The sequence below is a fragment of the Notolabrus celidotus genome, chromosome 21, assembly GCF_009762535.1.
Source record: "Notolabrus celidotus isolate fNotCel1 chromosome 21, fNotCel1.pri, whole genome shotgun sequence".
Classification (NCBI taxonomy): Eukaryota; Metazoa; Chordata; class Actinopteri; order Labriformes; family Labridae; genus Notolabrus; species Notolabrus celidotus.
In genome coordinates this window covers 24,243,283-24,261,768 of record NC_048292.1, presented here as the reverse complement: position 1 = coordinate 24,261,768, position 18,486 = coordinate 24,243,283, and the positions used below count along the sequence as shown (strand labels likewise).

The 18,486-nt window shown below is 41.2% G+C and overlaps 1 protein-coding gene across 1 annotated transcript; it reads right to left on the bottom strand.

The window, feature by feature from the left end:
- Positions 1-377: 377 nt before the first annotated feature.
- Positions 378-11,804, bottom strand: slc38a2 (solute carrier family 38 member 2). Its single transcript, XM_034673968.1, has 16 exons — positions 11,460-11,804; positions 10,122-10,247; positions 9,945-10,026; positions 9,734-9,849; positions 7,917-7,990; positions 7,727-7,819; positions 7,279-7,354; positions 5,248-5,330; positions 5,004-5,062; positions 4,358-4,525; positions 4,172-4,251; positions 3,950-4,050; positions 2,893-3,017; positions 2,661-2,805; positions 2,466-2,563; positions 378-2,261 (listed from the first exon to the last, which is right to left on the bottom strand). Exons 2-16 carry the CDS (start codon positions 10,244-10,246, stop codon positions 2,145-2,147), a joined length of 1,542 nt encoding a protein of 513 aa, XP_034529859.1. The 5' UTR covers position 10,247; positions 11,460-11,804; the 3' UTR covers positions 378-2,144.
- Positions 11,805-18,486: the final 6,682 nt, after the last annotated feature.

The window sequence follows — 18,486 nt, the reverse complement described above, 5'->3', positions numbered from 1 at the left end:
AAGATGAATTTAATTGTGCAGACGTCTTGATATTTTTCAGGTGTAATGGAAGAACTTAAAACCTGGTCAAGACAGCAAAGAGTTAATAAAGACATCCTCAAATCAGAAATGAAGCATTTCCTCAAAAATGTTTTGTTATATTTTACTCTAGAATTGGCCTTGTTTTGCTTTATTTTTGTCAAAGTAACGCCCCCTAGTGGCCACTTGTGGTTTTCAAGGATTCTAACAACAGTGTGATACGTTTTGTGTAAGCTTCATGAAAGAGGACCAGGTATGATCTGTGACTCTAAGACGAATGTAAACGTCCTCATAAACCACATAAATAAATACTGCAAAGACAAAAGTTATCCCAGACAAGACACAAGGAACACCAAGGGTCCATGTTATAGACTATCTTTGATTTTATTTGGACATTATGTACACAATATACATAGTGTTTCATTGAAACAAGAGTGTAACACTGGCGGGCAAAGCCCTCTTTGCTCCTGAGGTCAAGAGATGGCTGACATACTCTCCAACCAACATGTGCGTAAAGACCATTTTGCTGATCCAGGTTTGTGTTCAGGGGCCAAAAAGGAGACAAGACTGCTGCCGCTGTATCAGTGGCTTCCACATGTAACACAGTTCTCACAGAATCAACACAGTAGGATAATTCAGTCAGTCTTAACAGAGATGAACAGCTGAAGCTCCAGTGTGCTGGAGCCCATTCAATATCACAAATTCACCAGCTTGGGTTTTTTTGTTTTACAACTCCAATGCATTATTGTAAAAAAAACTTGAAACAAAACAAAGCGTATATACAGTTCAACTCAATAGATATATGTACATGTATATATACATACAATATTATATAAATATAGTAAAATAGATTAAATTACATTGATTTCACGGTCTTCCATAAATAGATGTTGGACAATAACAGTTTGGTGACACGTTGAGTCAGGGTTGGAAGCACAGTGACGCTGTCAAGATGACAGGTTCACGGCCCGACCGGAAACAAGCCCGCACCGAGCTAACAAGTTCTTCATTGTGAAATATTTTGAAAGCACAAAACTGCGCAACTGTTTGTAAAAACACTCAAAATTTTGTGACAGACGCTCTCCGTAGCTATCTTTGTTGTTGTTTGGTTTGTTGGTGTTTAAGAGCACACCTGACTTCTAGCTTTTTAGTTGTTGTTTTTTTTGCAAGTTTAACAGGTACATTACAACCACTGCATGTGGTCAGATTCAAAGTATTCTCCCATAAAGAAAAAAATCTTTAAGTTTCCCCCTGCCCTGAAAGGGAGGTGGAACTCTCGAAGCAGTAGTGTCGTCGCTGCACACGCTGTTCCAACAAGATCTTCAGCAGGCTATAAAGAGTAAATACAGTTTCAGAAGAGTCCTCTTGTGAGACACTCTGCAGCTCCCAGTGTCGGGTTTAAAAAGGCAGGTTTTGTTGATTTATACTATGTTTTACAAGGAAAAGCTGACACTATAAGCAAGGTTACAAAACCTCCGTACGAATACTGAGAAGGTGGTGCAGTAGCCCTCGCCTGTGAAAACTGACAATCTGTTTTTTCTTCACAAGTGTGCTGAACAGTAAGTGCTTTTAAATATACAAAGATGCTTTACAAATACATTTTTGGCAACGTAAAAAAGAAAAAAATAATGCTGGAAGGAACTTAAGTGTCCTTGAGGAGGATAAACTTTCAAGTCGGTTGCCTCTTGTCAATCTTTTCTGACACTTCTCTGCACAATTTTCTTGTTGCCGAGCTCAGAGGACGCAGCCACACACACATAACGCCGTACCTGAGTGCAAGCTGCTCTTTGAACTCTACTTCTATGTCATCTCTGATTTGAGGCACCATCAAATGTTTGTTTTCAGCTGTACCATAACTACAAAAGAACATAGAAATAAAAACAAGCAAAGACAATGAAAAAGTTACAATAAAAGAGCAAAAACAAGTCAAACACCATCTTTGTGGCCTAAAACAGCGTACTGTACAAAGTTCAGATACATTCTCTTGGAATGGCATGGTTTGTCGCTCAGGACGTCAAAGCCGAGCATCAAGTGAGTTCTTGTGTTTTTCTTGGTTTTACAATAAGTTTCGATCTTTGTTGGTTGCGCAAGTTGTAGCAGTCCGACGCAGCAGGAGAGGCAGAGCTTTAGTGTCCGTCGGGATGTGCGTCAGAGCTGGCAGTGGCGTTGTGTATCCAGTCCATGATGATGAGAGTCATGCTTCCGATCATGACAACGAAACCACAAATCAGGAAGGCAGTGGCCTGGAGAAGGAGGGGATATCACATTTAACTTATGCGTTCATGGCGTTAAGAAGTATAAAGACACTTTGGGAAGCATGCTGACTCATTTTCTTCAGGCTGTGAGCTACTTGCAACAGCTTTAACAGTCGATCTGTAGATGGCTTTCTGGTAATGTTTTGTGTACCTTCTTATAAGTGTTTGCAGATGTAGGAACTAAAAACTTACCCCAATCTTTTGCACAGACTTCATGGACTCCTTCTTGACCAGTTTTAAGTAGAAAGCCGAGGGCAGGATGAAGATGAGCATGGCGGCAGCAGAAGCACCTGCACATGTGAAATAAAAGGTGTATTTTAGACACATTTTGAATTTGAGACGCTTTGAATGGCCTTATCATGCACATTAACACACAGATTCACTCACCGATGAAGCCAAAAATGTCCCTGATGGTGGGAACAAAGATGACCAGGATGTTGGTGCCGGTCAGCAGGACCACGGTGATGATGGTGTGGCGGATCCAGCTGAACTCCTTTGAGGCGCACAGGAGCTGGTTGACAGAGGTACGAATCTACACAGAGACAAACAAAGAGGTTATCCTACATGATCCACTGAAGTCTTTGGACTCTTATAATCTAACTTTAGTGTGATCTCTTACAGGGAAAAGCACCACAGGGACAGTGAGGGTGACGGCGGCGAGCACGGCCAGACGGACGATCAGCAGGACCACATCGGACTTGTAGACCTTGGAGTAGGTGTGCAGCAGCTCAGGCTCAACGTGGGCTGTTAAGAAAGACAGAGGGGATCATTTAGACCTGAAGTTCGTAGAGCGTTGGACATGAATGCAACATGTGACAATTTTTTTCAAATGTATTGCATTAATCAAAATGAGGAAGTGGGATATTTTTTTTAATTTTACACTTTGTTTTTGATGCTAGTAAGCAAATTGAAGCTAAAACTCTGAGCTAAAAGTACAACTTTGGTAAATATTACAGCTGCATGTTAGTGCTGTCCTAATATGTAGTCACGTTGCCTTGCAGAGATTAGAGATAAGCTAAAGCTGAGCTGTGACAAACTACAGCTTCAGACTAACATGACACTGAAACTTCTCAGATTAAGCAGCATGTGAAATACTTCCATCATGTAATCCCTGTTCCCATGCGTTAAGATCTCATTCACAAATTTTAATTCAGCTGCCTACTCTTTCTTTTTTTTTTTAACAGCAGAAAACCTCGCCAAGTAGTTCAGAACAAACATTCTGGTGATATTTCTCTCTCTTCCTGCCCTGACTCAATACACAACCCCACAGATCAGGTTTGATCCCGACGTGACAGTCACGCACGTCGTTGCTCTCTATCTCGCTCTTGTATAACAAGTTTGATGTTCCTGGAATGTCCTTCAAATGACAAACAGAAACACAAACACGGTGCCACATTGGTCAGCTACAGCAGGTGTTTTTGTTCACGCTGTTGCGTAACAGGCCTTGAGTGGTGTGCTGAGCACTTTGTTCCAGGACGGATATTTAATTTGGACCTAAGAGCTTCTTCCCCTTGACTTTGAATGATTGATCTGCTCTGACATTCAGGTACATTGACCGCTTGTGAACCCGACTTGGGAATATCAATTTTTAACTTTCTGTGACATCTCCTTTTGGAGGTAAATCAGATTCATTTTTAGTTGAATCTCAATCTAAATAACATATGAAAGATACTCACAGTTGAAGGTCAGATATCCGAAGAGAGCAGCCAGCAGGTACATGATGAACATGGCCAGGAAGGACACGTTAGCAACACCTTGCATCTTGCTGCGGGATCGGCTGTTTAGGAGAGAATATTTCATTTAGTTTTTATTTCTTTGTAAACACAAGATAAACTTCCTACCAAAAGCAGCTGTGGTTCGTGGTTTTGGTTAAAGTGTTGAAGTGAAAGCACACTCACTCTTTGAGCTCCTCGTACATGGGTAGAATGGCGGGGTGGCACACAAAAGCAAAGGTCAGGATGGGAACAGCGTAGACAGTCTGGAGAAAAAAGAACAACAAGGTTTACTCCCAAATATTACCTCACATTGTTCACTGCTGTAGAAACTTTTATTCCCACAGTTTGTTCCCCCTGAGAGATTTTTACCTGGGAGTTGAAGACAAAATATTTCGGCGTGCAGGCGTCCTCGCTGTAGTCCACGGCGGTGCTGTTAACTTGAGACAGAGTGGCGTTCATGATTTTGCTGATTGTTTCGTTCATAGCGTCGACGTCCTCCGGCAGAGGGCATGGGATCTGGAACTTCTTGATGATCACCTACAGGACAAGACAACAGGTTTTAAGTGTCATTAGAAAACCTTATGAGCTGATATATGTAGTCGATATTTACATGTGGTTGTTTATTTCTGATTTAGCTCCTCGTGGAAAATCTCACTGAAACAAGACTACTGTAAAAATCCCTTTAAAGGGGAATTTAATGTCTAAAAACAGAACTCCAAAAAACACAAGATGCAGCCCAATTTTATCCCTTTATGTAATGTACTAGAATTTAATGACCCTGGCATAGCAGATTTTCCAAACACTTCTCCTCCACTGCGTTTGGAAACCACGGGTTCCATGAGAGAAAACAAAAACAGAAACGTGTCGTCTGACTAAGACTCATCTGGTGTGTGTGTGTGTGTGTGTGTGTGTGTGTGTGTGTGTGTGTGTGTGTGTGTGTGTGTGTGTGTGTGTGTGTGTGTGTGTGTGTGTGTGTGTGTGTGTGTGTGTGAGGAAACAGGTGGGGTTTACTCACCACAATCAGAAAGAACACCATGCAGAGCAGAGACAGACCACTGGTGTAGCCAAGGTAACCTGAGGGCGCAAAACACAAACATGAGCTTCTGTTTTCATCTGGTTACTATTCAGGGCTTCTTTGTTTATCACTTCACTCTGAGTTATGAATCATAAACCCCTTAACTAGCCTTACACACAAATATATATATATAGCGGATCTAACAACACACACCCACAGACAGAGAAACACACACACTGCTTACCTAAGTTCCTGAGCAGTGACAGCGGCAGGATAATGACGAACGACACGATCAGCACCAGGTAGTCACCATTAGTGTACCACTCTCTGAAACACAAGAATAGAAGAACTTGTTAAGAACACGGCTCTTCATGGTAACACTAAAGCATGCTGAGTAGCATTATTTGTTAATTCTTTAAAAGCTACTGTGAGGAACTTTTGGTTTGTGTTGATTTTGGCGCCCCTTGTGGACATAACTGTACCTTTAAATTCTAATCCTGCTGCATTTTAACCCTCTAATGTCTCTTGGCCATAATCAATCTTATTACTGATGCTCTAGTTTGCTTTAAAGCTCATTAAAAGGCATCAGTGTTCAATTCAGTCCGTCTCATTACGAGATAAAACTCCTCACTGGAGCTTTAAGTCACCCGTGTGTTTGACATGTGTGTTCCCTCTTAGCTTCAGTATATCTGTTTGCTTTGATCAGATGTACTGTCAGATTTTTCAGAGCTGAAGACTCACTGTGAGCTGAGAAGGTTGACAGACCGAGTTAGCATCATCTAGAGTAAATTGATTCCTTTTGCACAAACATCACATAATCATGCCTTTATGTCAGACTCGTCTTTTGATCTGCATCTTCAGTCCTGATCAAACCCTTCAGCTCCCTCTCTGACTCGTCTTATCAAGTCGGAGCTTCACCGACATCTACTCATCAGCTGACTCAAACTGGCCTGCGCAAGGATGACTGCATCGCTCTCACAAATAGATTCAACAAAGCAGCACTGAGGAGGAGAACTGCATCAATTTTTTAAACTTGAGGCGAGGTCGCGGTGAGCTCATCAAGCGCTCTGTCCCGATGCGGCACCAGCGGCTGCATCTTCTAAAAGGGCTCTTTGAAGGGGCCACTTAGAGAGACTCAGCACTGTCCGTCCCCTTTAAAACGCGCACACACGCGCACACACACACACACGCACACACACACACACACACACACACACACACCACACACACACACACACACACACACACACACACACACACACACACACACACACACACACACACACTCCTTTCCTCTGTCTCTCCTTAAACAGACACTTGAAAAACAACCAGCAGCCATTTTGCTTCATGTGCCACTTCACTCCGGGTGTCTCTACCAGCTGTTTTTCTCTCTCTTACTACTCCCCATTTAAACATACTGGTGTGGATGATTTCTTTTTCACTATACTCTTACATTACAGCCCTGGTCTCTGCTAAACCCCTCCCATAAATCTGTCGGTGTTGATGTTTTTATCAACAAATGGTCAGATCTCGGTCACATCCAAGACTCTAATCATCTGTTCTTCCAAAGGCAGCTGGCTGACCTGCCCTCTGACTTATTGGAAGTCTAGTCAGACAAAGCAGCAACCTCTGCAGTTCCTTGAGTGTCCACTAGAGGCTTGTCTCAAAAATCACAACAACCCCATCAGAGCCCATGTTTACAGCAGGATTACATTTTTACAGGCTGGTTCAGAATCGATCATATTAATGCACGATTCAGCCCAATAGCGTGGCTGATTTGACAGACAGGTGGCCATGTTGTGTTGGAGGCTACGACCTCAACTCTGCAACAGAACTAAGCTGGAAACAGCATTTCCAATATGGCGACCGCCATCTTTGGCTTCATAACTCCTCTTCAGAAATGTTCTATGTAACTACTGCTAACTACCATGTTGCTTGTCCCCTAGCAATTACTCAATGTTAAATATAAAATCTAAACAAACATTAAGTTCTGATAATTATGCGGCACTAATTGAGGCATCCTGTGTGCTGGCTGAAAATGAAAGCTGCTCTGTTGAGTTTTATGACCACTACAGGAGATGGTGTTATGTATTTATGAGTGGGCCTCTGTTCTGTAAACAAAGTTTTTGTTTGTTTACAGGAAAACCCTTCAGGACTTCTTTAAAGACTAGCCACCCTAAAACCAGTCTGCCTGTTAAATATGTGCACAGAGACACCTTTGTTTGAGTGTTTGGAGACCTGGGTTTGGAAGGCAGGAAACTATTTTGACACTCACCCGTTGCTGGGTCCCAGAAAAGACTGGATGACGATGGGCAGCTCGTATTTGACGATGTAGAGGTAGCTGGACATGGCTGTGAAGAAAACAGAAACTGCATTCAGTGTTTTTCCTTGTTAAAACAGCCAAGTCATGTCCACGAGGGAACTCCACCACAAAAACAGCAATATCTACATTTGAGGGGCTGACTTTTCCAATGGAAGAAAAGTTTAACACATGCTTGTGGAATGACTCAAGCTTTACTGGAAGCGTCTCTACGTTCCAAAAACACATTGGATCCTATCCAGTATTTCCTTTTTTCCCCTCGCATGCAGACCGTGTACGCACAGACCAACAGTGTTTAGCTCATGGAATAAACACATGGATAATAAATATAGAAAGGTACTCTAATTACAGTCACATAACACATAAAAATAAGTTGTGTTGTAGCTAAAAATGCCTCCCTCACCTCCAATGTTTTGCATGGTGATTGAGCAGGAAGCAGCAAGCTTTCCTGGCATCCCAAAGGCTTTGTAACCGAGCTGTTCGTATACCAGAGCACCTTTGAAGAGGAAAATCACAAGGAAAGAAGATTTAGTATTCAGAAAGACTTTAAAAAGCCATTTAAAAGTAATGATATACACCTCTGACGGACTCACCTCCTTCATTAGCGGTTTTCAGCAGTAAGTGGACAGAATACAAGGAGAAGATGGCGACAGCCACAAGGAGAATCCTGCAAACAGAAAAGAGATATTTAGCTTGTTGTTGACTCGCAGGCCAGAAATGATCATGTAAACATCCTTTACTGGCTATAAAGTGGCCGATGCCTCAGTGCTGACACTGTGCTATAACCTTTAGAATGATCACTGGTATTGAAAATGTGCTTTAAAGGGCCAGTTCAATTAAAACTGTATTTAAAAGTCAGTGGTAAACAAATAAATTGACATGCGGCTAATGTGGTCAAACACTCCCCTGCACAGAGTTATGCTTGCAATATCTGAAATCTTTTGTTTATAGAAGAGTCTGAAAAAATCCTCAAGAGTCCCATCAATATGAGAATTTTATCATATAACACTCTGCAGCTTTAAATTGTATCTGAATTGACAAAAAACAGCATTTTCTGACTCCCCCTGCCTGATCAGCAAAGACCTTGAATGCTTCATCAGTCTGCAGGTTCTCTGAGGCCTGAGCAGCATCAGCAGGGCTGCAGGGGACGAAAGGTTTCCCTGTACAGATCCGCTTAGCAACCTTTGGAGGCTGCAGAGCCAGCACTGTGCTTCTGAGCATTAATAGTCCAGGTGAAAATTAATCTCCAGCACATTCGAGACTCTCACTTCCCTCCTTGCATGTGACCATCCTGCTGCTTTCAGCCTCTGACTTCATCATACCTTATCACTTTGTACAACAAATATATGCTTTAGATGACCTTCTATGCCCAGTCATGTTATGTTCTGCAAGAGGTAACTCATCTTTTATGTACAGCAACAGTGTTTTGAAATACAAACAAGAATGTTGGAATCTCATATTCCTGCAAATGCAGGCCTCTGATTGGTTGGCTGCTGAATGACACTGAACCACGCTGTTGCTCCATTCATGAACATACGGTAGCTTTCAGTTTATGCAACTCTGCCCCAAATGCAGTGGGATTAGCTCGGCTAAGCTGCTTCCTCATGTCAGTCCTTGCATTTGTAAAGTGACAACTACAACTGCCACTTCCTGGCAGCTTTAGTATCTAGTAGTAGGAAATAACACGTGGTATATTTTGAAGTTGCTGAGAAGGAAACCATAAATAGACTGGACAGGGGCTTTCTTATGCTGATTTCACGCTCCTGCGTGCCCCAGCTTGTGTCTCAGAGACACTAAGCTGATTGGAGGTGCTGCCTGCCTAGTAGTAAAACCTTTGGCCTCTTAAGTATTTCCTATGTGGGATTTCTAGGAAAGTGGCATTTAAAGTAAAGGAATCCAGAGGATAATGGATACAAAGAGGGCTTTAAATTTTCCACTTATTCTGCAAAGGTACATTTATTTTCCTGTAATCTCAAATTGTGTTGGCTCACCAACAGGGGGAGCTGTTTTAAAACCCCATCATTTTCCCTTTTTCCCACCAACAATGAACACTGGCTCCTCAGTTTTATCTACAGCAAACACAACAGCCAGTACTACACTGCAGCAATGAGCATTGGTAAACTTTCGACCCCCTGGGTAATCTGCTGCTGCTCAGGGTCACTGTCTGTGGAGTGAACACACAGCTGGCGGGAAAACTGCAGAGCTCAGTATATCTCGACATGCAACCTTGACAAAGCAGACAAAATCCCACCTGCAACGGCTTGTTAAGAAACAAAACTTTGCTTGTGTCAAGTTGCTGTTTTGAACCACATCCCTTTATGCTGCTTGTTCTTAAAGAAGCTCTGCTGTTGTTTCAGCAATTGAAATGCTCTTTTCTACCTTGAAGAGGCTGAAGGAAGTGGTTACTTACACAAACAGGGCGATTCCAGTGTTGGCCATGGCGTAGGACAGACCCAGGATGCCACTGCCCATGATGGCGTTGCCCAGGTTGAAAACAGACATGCCAAAGGAGGCATTTCCCTGGTGCTGTGGAGTACATGATGATTAATGAGACAGTAAGGACAAAATAACAAAAGCTGATGAATTAGATTGAAGTGTTGACGGAGAGGAGAAGCTCTTACATATTCAGTCTCATACTTCTTCTTGCCCAGGTTGTGTTCAGGGAGGAAGTTTTGACTCTCTGCGTCATTGTCAGAGTATTGGCTTTTGAAGAGAAAAATAGAGAAAATTTAGAGTTTCTTCTTCACATTTTTACCATTTTGTTTTTTATTTGTATTTCTTCTTAAAACCAGTCTCACCCGCCCAGTGGGACCTTCTTTGGACAGTCCTGGTAAGTGTACTCATTGCTGTTGGTGCTGCTGCTGTCTTCTTCAGGGGAGATGTTGAAACGGCTCATCTCTGTTTTGGCAGTAGGCTGTTTCATACTAGACATTACAAAACAGAAGGAAAAGCAGAGTTGTTGATCTTTGATTGTTTCTTCACGTTCCTGCTCCCTGCGTCATACTTATTGCGCCACATTCCTTTCTTCTTTATTTCTAGCATTGCGCGTTCACACTTCCCTCAGAATAATCAATATTGTAGTGAGCGGGCGCGCGCCGCAGCCCTGCTCTAGAGTCATGTGACTTTGATTCGGAGGAAGGCGGAGGGAAAGGAGAGGGGAGGGGGGATGGGGGGGGGGGCTGACGCACCGGCAGTGGAAAAATACCAGACCGGCATCCAGTCCACCCGACATCACCTCAGCCCCGCTGAATGACAAAAAAACCCGCAGTACGCGCCCGCACTTTGCGCACATTTTCATTAATAATCTTCTGAAAAGCGGAGTTAAAACAGGGTGTGCCCACGTCTTTTCCCGCGCACATAACAATTATTAATCATGAATGAAGCAGGGATTTATAATAGGGGAAAGCTTCATGTGAACATTTTAAAAATGACATTCTTGTAAAACATTATATTTTTCTCTTGCTGAGCTTTACGCACACGGAGATCCTCAAAGAGCCCGCAAGGCGTAACCCAAGATCTATTTAATGACATTACTTCCATGGCCGACTCCAATGGAAACAATGGCACGTGTTGTCTAGTTATGGGCATGGCTCTCCATTTTGCGCAGAGGCTCGCGCTCTGAACCACCGTCAGATTATAATTACAGTCTTTTCAAATTACGCACACAGAGAAACCGGTTTACAAGAACTCCCTTCTCATTCAGCTTGTGTTTAACTATTTGTGTGGCAGTGACACAGCCCTGATAAAAGTCCAGACACTACTCCGGCACTGCAGCATCACTGTCAAGCATTATTTATTTATTTGTGCCAGGGCTGACCTGGTAAGAAATAATGCCTTGGGCCTTTCGGAAGGAACATTTCTGTCTCTTTGGAACAAAAAACCACACATTTAATATGGCTGACAGTAAAGGAAATGCTATTCCCTCCGGCTAATTAGTCCAAACTTCCTGGTAAGGCATCTACTTTAGATTAATTTAGTTTAGAATGAAAAACAAAGACAGAAACTGAGGCAGATGTATAAGAATAGTCAACTAAAAGATGTAAGATGTTGCCATTCAAGAGGTTTAAAATGATCTTTAATAGACTGAGCCGCCCACACACTGTCATATGTAAATGAGAAGATGCCGGCGTTCTTACCTTATGATGAATGGCAGGATGCCTGTAAAATCCTCTCAGACACAAAAGAAACACAAGAAGTCCAGATGAATCCTTCACAAAATCCGCCTGATTCTTGATTGTATTTTTGGTTCAATATGAATATATTGGAAAACCCGGATACGCCTATACACCAGGCAGGATCTGACTAAAAACGTCAACTGTAGCAGCTCAAGAAATAAATAAAGACAGTCTAAGACCAAACCGACCCACGCGTAAAAATCAAAAGAATTTAGTTTATTTTAAGTTAAAACCAAAATTCCCAGAGATGCGATGCGTTCGGAGGGAAGACCCAGTTCTGCTGGAGGAGGGGTGGGGACTCACCCTTTTATAAAGATGAGCATTGCATCAGCCTGGACCTACAGGGAGGAAGGGAGGAAGGGAGGAGGGAGAGAGAGAAAGGAGGGGGAGTGGTCTGAGCTGTCCCTATTTGGGTGGAGGGAGGTGGAGACTCTTTACGCACAGCAGCGAGTGGTTTGTGTACAAACAGAGCGATGACCCAGAGACCCTGGAAAACTACAGGGATCCTTTTCTACCGATTATAATCATAGTTTGTATCAAAGGTTACTTTATAATCTTTATTCTGGTATGGTATGAGGAATAGAGACTAATTATTGTAATGTTTTAAATATTTTTTGATAATTTGACGGACATTAAAATAACTTGATGATGATTTCAACATCTATAGACTAACCCCAGGACAATACAATAAGTCATGAGTGTTTTTTATTAGCTATGAGGCAGCAGTTCCTTTTTTCTGTCAAATGTTTCCCTAAATTTAAACCAAAAAATGGTTTTTGGTTATCACCAAGTTCTTTAAAAATGTGTTTGTTGTGTTTTGTTACCATGTATTGTGTTCTTTGGTTCTATTACTCAGGAGCAGGTGAAGGTGATATGCTTCAGGAGAACTTGAGACTGTTTGAGGGTAAAGTGGCCTCATAGTATCCCTCATGTGTGTCACTCTGGATCAGGGTGTAAGACAAGCTTCAAAGCAGACCTCCCAGTCTGAAGGAGATTACGCTCAAACGCTGTCATGTGACAGTGGACATCCTGATCCTCATTCACACTCTTGGCTCTCCTCAGCGGTCAGGTGTGCATGCGAGTGTGTGTGGGAGTCAAATCTTGCACAGCTCTGGTGTTCAGTTTATTATTAATAGTGGGATGACTAAGAACTGTTCTTTTTTACAGTCCGGCAGTTTCATGCGCTGACCTTTGTTTCCACAGATGAATGGAACACTTCCCTCAGTAAATACTACAACCTGTTTTTACTGCACCTGTAAAACCATTGTAGGAATGATCCTTTGCGCACCTTCTCTCACTGTCTTCACCACCACAACTATAATTTTTACTTTCATACAACTGATGTTTCCTGCAGCTTTTCTGGCAGGTACAGGTACTGCTAAAACAAGACAATTACTACATACTTTAGGTATCTACTTCACCAGCTTCCTGAACAGGCTGAATCAAAATTGTAAGTTTGCCCCAAGAGCTGAAAGTAAACTTCTTTTGTTATGTGCTGTGTCTCTGAGCTAGCACAACAGGCAGGCAGCTGCTACCTAGCAGGTGTTGTGTACTGTGTTATTGTTATTGTGTTATTTTTGTTCACAGTTAAAGTCTTGACTATTTTCTGTAGTGATATATTTCTTATATGTGACACTTCATAATAAGCACCTGATAAAGAAATGAATGATGGTGTCCCTTAGCTCCTTAAGTCTCCAATTCTCTTGTGTTGCTGCTGCCTCTTCTGCACAGGCCACTATGACTACAAGACCTACGGTAGTGGCCTGAATATAGGACAACCCCCTTTTTGAAGACCACATCTTGATTCTGCAAAGAAAACAGTTTGAATTTCTATAATGATAAAACAAACAGTGAATGTCTTTTAGAATTTAATTGTCACATTTAATTGAATATATTGTGATCAGTTGTGTAAATAAAGCCTTTACGGTGTCAGTGTTTAAAACCATTAAAGTGAAAATATCCTGCAGTCTATGGGTCAGCTAAAGGGCATAAAGTACATACTCAAATTTGATGATGATGTTTTTTGGCTCATAATGTTCAGATAACACTCTGTGACACATCTTTCTATTATGATGCGGTTAACACTGCATCAGAAACATTAAGCAACAGAGACATGTGGTGTCAGAGAGTATAATGTCTGAAGACAGCAAGCCCGAAAAGGTTGTCTTAAAACAGGGGTTCCCAAAGTGTGGGTCGCAAGACACCAATGGGGGGTCGCGAGATGTCTTCCAGATTTTTAATTTTTTTAAAGTAATCTAAATTTACTTATTTTACCCATTATTGTAAAAATAAAGACAAAAAATAGTAGTTACATTTTAAATAAAACCCTGCAAATAAGTACATTTCATTAGTTTTCTGTCTTTCTTTGTTGCCAGATGATTCCTAAAGTTAGGGTTAGCTAACAGTTCATCAACAAAAGGATCAGTAGCAGCAGGATAATTCACAACAGCACAGGAAACAGCCACATGTGCATGTAAGTAAACAAATTTTGGAGTGTGAAGTATAGTATGAAGCAACATTTAATCACTTTGATATTATTACGATATTTTGGGGGTCGCAGGCTGAAAAGTTTGGGAACCCCTGTATTAAATGAAAGTGTTAGTGAAAAAGGATCAGAACCAATGAGCTGCAGATACTGATGCCCTAAGTGCTTCATTTACACACATTATCACCTTTTATTCCATTTAAATGTGTTATTTCAAATTCAAAGACATTGAGTATGTTTGTTTTATCATTACAGCCAATTCAAACTGTTTTCTTCACAATAACAAGATGTGGTCTTCAAAAAGTCTTTTTCTAACCTGTCCTACTTTTGAGCAGCAAATCTGTTGAGTCACTTCTCTGTCTGGCTAACTTACGCTAACACTTCTGCATTGATTCCAGTTAACAAACCTTCACGTCTACTTCTCTCACAGTCTGCAGGAGGGAGAACGCCTGCAGCAAATATAGAGAGATCTTTCTTCTCTGTCACCTTATGCAACATCATTATGTCTTTACACAAAATATCTACAGCCTCACAGTTATTTTGGCCTTATGGTCTTGTGACATACAGTTCAAACTACACACATTCCCCTGCAGAGCAGAAAGCGTTTCAGGATGATACGTTTTTTTTTTGTCTGATTTAAAGTGTTTCACAAAGCTGCTCTATTTTAAAGCTGTCTTACGAGAAATACATCTCTGAGGCGTTGCAGCATATTTTTGCAGACGTATATAACACTTCCCTTTTTTTTCCACATGTAGACGTGAAACCAAACATGAAAAACCAGTTTGTCTTGTTTCATCTAGGAACACTGTCAATGGAGAATGAGCTTTGCCCTTTTCAGTGTAGGTATTATAATAAAAGAAAAGTAGGCTATGCACAGAATGATATGGTCTTTTATGGTGGAATAGAAATGCATTGCAACAAATAATTGTATCTGCTCTCAGTGTACAGGTGAATGCAGGTATCCTTTATTGAGAGCAAATGTGACTTGTAACCCAAATAGAGAAAAAGAGGATGATGCACACACCCACAGACACACACACAAACTTGCTGTAAAGCAGGCATGTCCAAAGTACGGCCCGGGGGCCAATTGCGGCCCGAGGTCCATTTATTTATGGCCCCAAGCTTCCATCTTAAATTGTTTTATTTATAGCACATAACTTAATCACATTCTGAATCATCTGTACATCTGCAGTTTCTTTCAAGCGCACAAACAAAACCAAAGTCAATCCAGAAACATCTCAAAAAGCTTCACATGGACAACCTCTCTAAAGCCAAAGCTCTGGGAATTCTTCAAGACGGCACTAAAGAAGAAACACAAGAACTCTTAAAGCTGACAGGTTTTCAAACTAATGTTTTTATCATGATGTGAAAATGTTTTCATGAACACTTAAAGTTCAGAAGACACAAAAGAGGACACAAGACAAGATCAAAATTATGAAATTGTACAGAAAGGCACAATTAGGTACATAAAAAATGTTCAGAACTCAGGAAAATAATGATTTAGTTCTTAAATTGTTGTCTGCTGGGCAGAACAGTCTTAAAAACAACATGAAATAGAAGTGTGATGAAACCCAGATCGTGATCTTGCCATAGGAAAATAATGAGACAATATTATATAAAAAACAAAATAAAACATTTTCCTCCAGAAGAAGATAACGTTTGCTAATCTTTACATGGTACTTCCCAGTTACTGTTTTATTGAGAAAACATTTAAAATAATTGTTATTAAATATTTCGTGTATAACTTTTAGGATTCCTAAGTCTCAGTAGGAGCCACTGGCCCTGAGGTATTCTGACAACATCAAATGTGGCCCTCTTTGAAAAAACTTTGGACACCCCTGCTGCAAAGGAATCAATTATTCAAAAGGCGGTGCATTCATGAGTGAAAGGACACTAGTGTTGATTCTCTCAGTCACTGTTCCTCATGATCTCTCTGTCGCTTGCTCACACACACACAAACACACGCACGCACGCACGCACGCACGCACGCACGCACGCACGCATATTGTGCATTCCTCTGCCCTCAGTCACACATGAGTACGTTTGTGTTTGGCTCTCTGTGTACGAGCCTTTGTTTGGGGCTTTAGCTCGACCCAGCAGATCTAAGACGGATAAGGAAAAGTGGAGCGGGGGCAAGGGGTGCAGGAGGGGACAAGGTCTGAGCACCAGCACCTTGTAAACCCCTCCACGCACACATAGAAAAACCCATTATGACAAACATTTACTGTGGCATGGGTGTGACCAGTAAAGCGAGATCTGGTTATGGGGTTTAGGAAGCTGACAGGTGAGAAAAGGGCGTTGCTGGAAAGGTCAAGGGCAGTTTCCAAAATGGAGAAGAAAGAATGTAAACTTGGCCGAAACCAAAACCTCTTCCACAATTAGTTCTCCAGCACTTTAACCTCTTTAAGTACATCTCCAAAAGTGTAACGTTTAATTAGACATTAAGCATAAAAATGCAAGTATAGGTCCAGATTTCATTATCGGAAGTGGTCTGGTTTCTGTTTGTTTTCTGAGTAGTGTTAAACATTCACATATCAGCAGACTTTGGTGTACTCAGAAAAAAATGTCAGTATTGAGAGCAAAAGCAGGTGGAATGTAAAATTCTAAATGAGCAACAAATGAGCTCGACCCTGTGTTTGTTGAAACGTTTTGAGAGTTTAAATTTCCTGATATCATTGAATGCATCAGAAATGATCACCCTGACCTTCATTAAACTAACAAGACAGACTTCATTAAACTGATGTGTTTATGATGGTGTAAACCCGTTAATAACAAGTAAATCAAAAGAAAGTTTCTATGTCTGGTAACTTTCTTTTTACAATGAAACTGAGACTCAAATCTTGATTAATAAGTCAGCTCCAGGATAGACTTGACTATGCATATACAAACTCTTGTTCAAAATATGGTCACTGCCATTTTTGGGTTCATACCACTTAAGTAAGCCAGAGAAAACCTTTGTGTAATTTATCAATTACAGTGAAACTGAGACTCACCATAAACAGGTGAGCAGCCACTCCTCTTGGGGATATACTGGAAGTTAGCAGACTTTTTTACAGATGATTCACCTTTAATCCAAACACAGCGTCTTCATGTGATGGTAATTTGATTGTAAATACTGCAGGGCACGAAAAAAGGTTCTTGGATAGAAGTTATTTTTCGTTAGCCTTAGGCTACAGAGATAACGGCAATCATCCCTAGAGGCATATATTATTTTCAGACAGTAGCCGATGGGTTTCATGATTGACATGATTGTGACATACACTTTCAGTCATTTATGTCTGTGAAAGTTCTCAGTCATCCAGGTCATGGTAATCCAAAGCTTGATCCGTAAGGCAACTACCAGTCCAGTTGACTTATGGATCAAGCTTTGGGTTTCAGTCATTTACATAGATTACCCATGTTAATGTATGTCATCATTTCAGGCAAACACCCCACATGTGTCTGAAAACATAAGCTACTCAAACTTTTTTACCACATAGTATTAAACTAGTAGTTTTTATGGTAAGCCCATTCATATTAAGTCATGCATCTATTGTAATCAGATCATTTATATATGATGATTATTATTATTACTAATCCACAACTCCATAAAGATATGAAGAGGACTTTTTAAAACCATCTAAATTTGCAGAACCTTATTCAAACTATTAGGTACAAGACTTAAGGTTATCAATTCCATTGAGGATTATTATGACAAAAATCAAATATATATTCATATTGGTCAAATGCAGGCATGATGATGTCATGATGGCACTGACCAGCTGCAAGTTATATTCAAGGCAATCTGCCTGACAACGCTGTTTTTATTAGAACCGGCCTAGCTTCTGTTACCACGACCATGACTTCAGCTGCTGCAAATAAAGCTGACATTGTGATGTGGAGGCTCACAAGTACATTAAGGCCAGCTCTGAGAAGTTTAAGAAACAAGGCTCTCACTGTAACACAGCCTGCTCTGAAGCTCTCTACTGTAGCTTAATGAGCTGCCTCTGTCTGCAAACCCACAACAATGCTGCTCGGCAAACTTATATGATTGTGTGTGTGTGTGTGTGTGTGTGTGCGTGCGTGTGTGTGTGTGTGTGTGTGTGTGTGCGTGCGTGCGTGCGTGTGTGCGTGCGTGCGTGCGTGCGTGTGTGTGTGTGTGTGTGTGTGTGTGTGTGTGTAGTGTGTGGTGAAACATGGCTTAAAACAATCACTTATACTTTGCACTCACACTCCTTTGCAGGAAATGACAAGTGTAATGCCGCGCAATTTCCTATCTACTCAGTTTTTGCCGAGGACACATTCTGTCACATGACAGAAACAACAGTGGTTTAACTAAAAAGAGGTAGCAACCACCTTCAACCACAGAGGGGGATGCACCTTTTGCTAAATAAGTGGGTCACACAAAGCAAAAACTGTGCTTGGTGCTAGAAGTATTATGTGATACCCACTTTTAGTCCTTGGACAACTGAACACAAATGCAAAAATAAATTGATTATCATAACATAAATCTGGGGAGAGGAC

Coding starts and splice junctions, on each gene's coding strand:
- slc38a2 (XM_034673968.1), bottom strand. CDS start 10,246: ATGAAACAGCCTACTGCCAAAACAGAGATGAGCCGTTTCAACATCTCC. Junction 5,063..5,247: donor GTCACTGCTCAGGAACTTAG/GTAAGCAGTGTG, acceptor TTGCGCCCTCAG/GTTACCTTGGCTACACCAGT. Junction 4,051..4,171: donor ATGTACGAGGAGCTCAAAGA/GTGAGTGTGCTT, acceptor TCTCCTAAACAG/CCGATCCCGCAGCAAGATGC.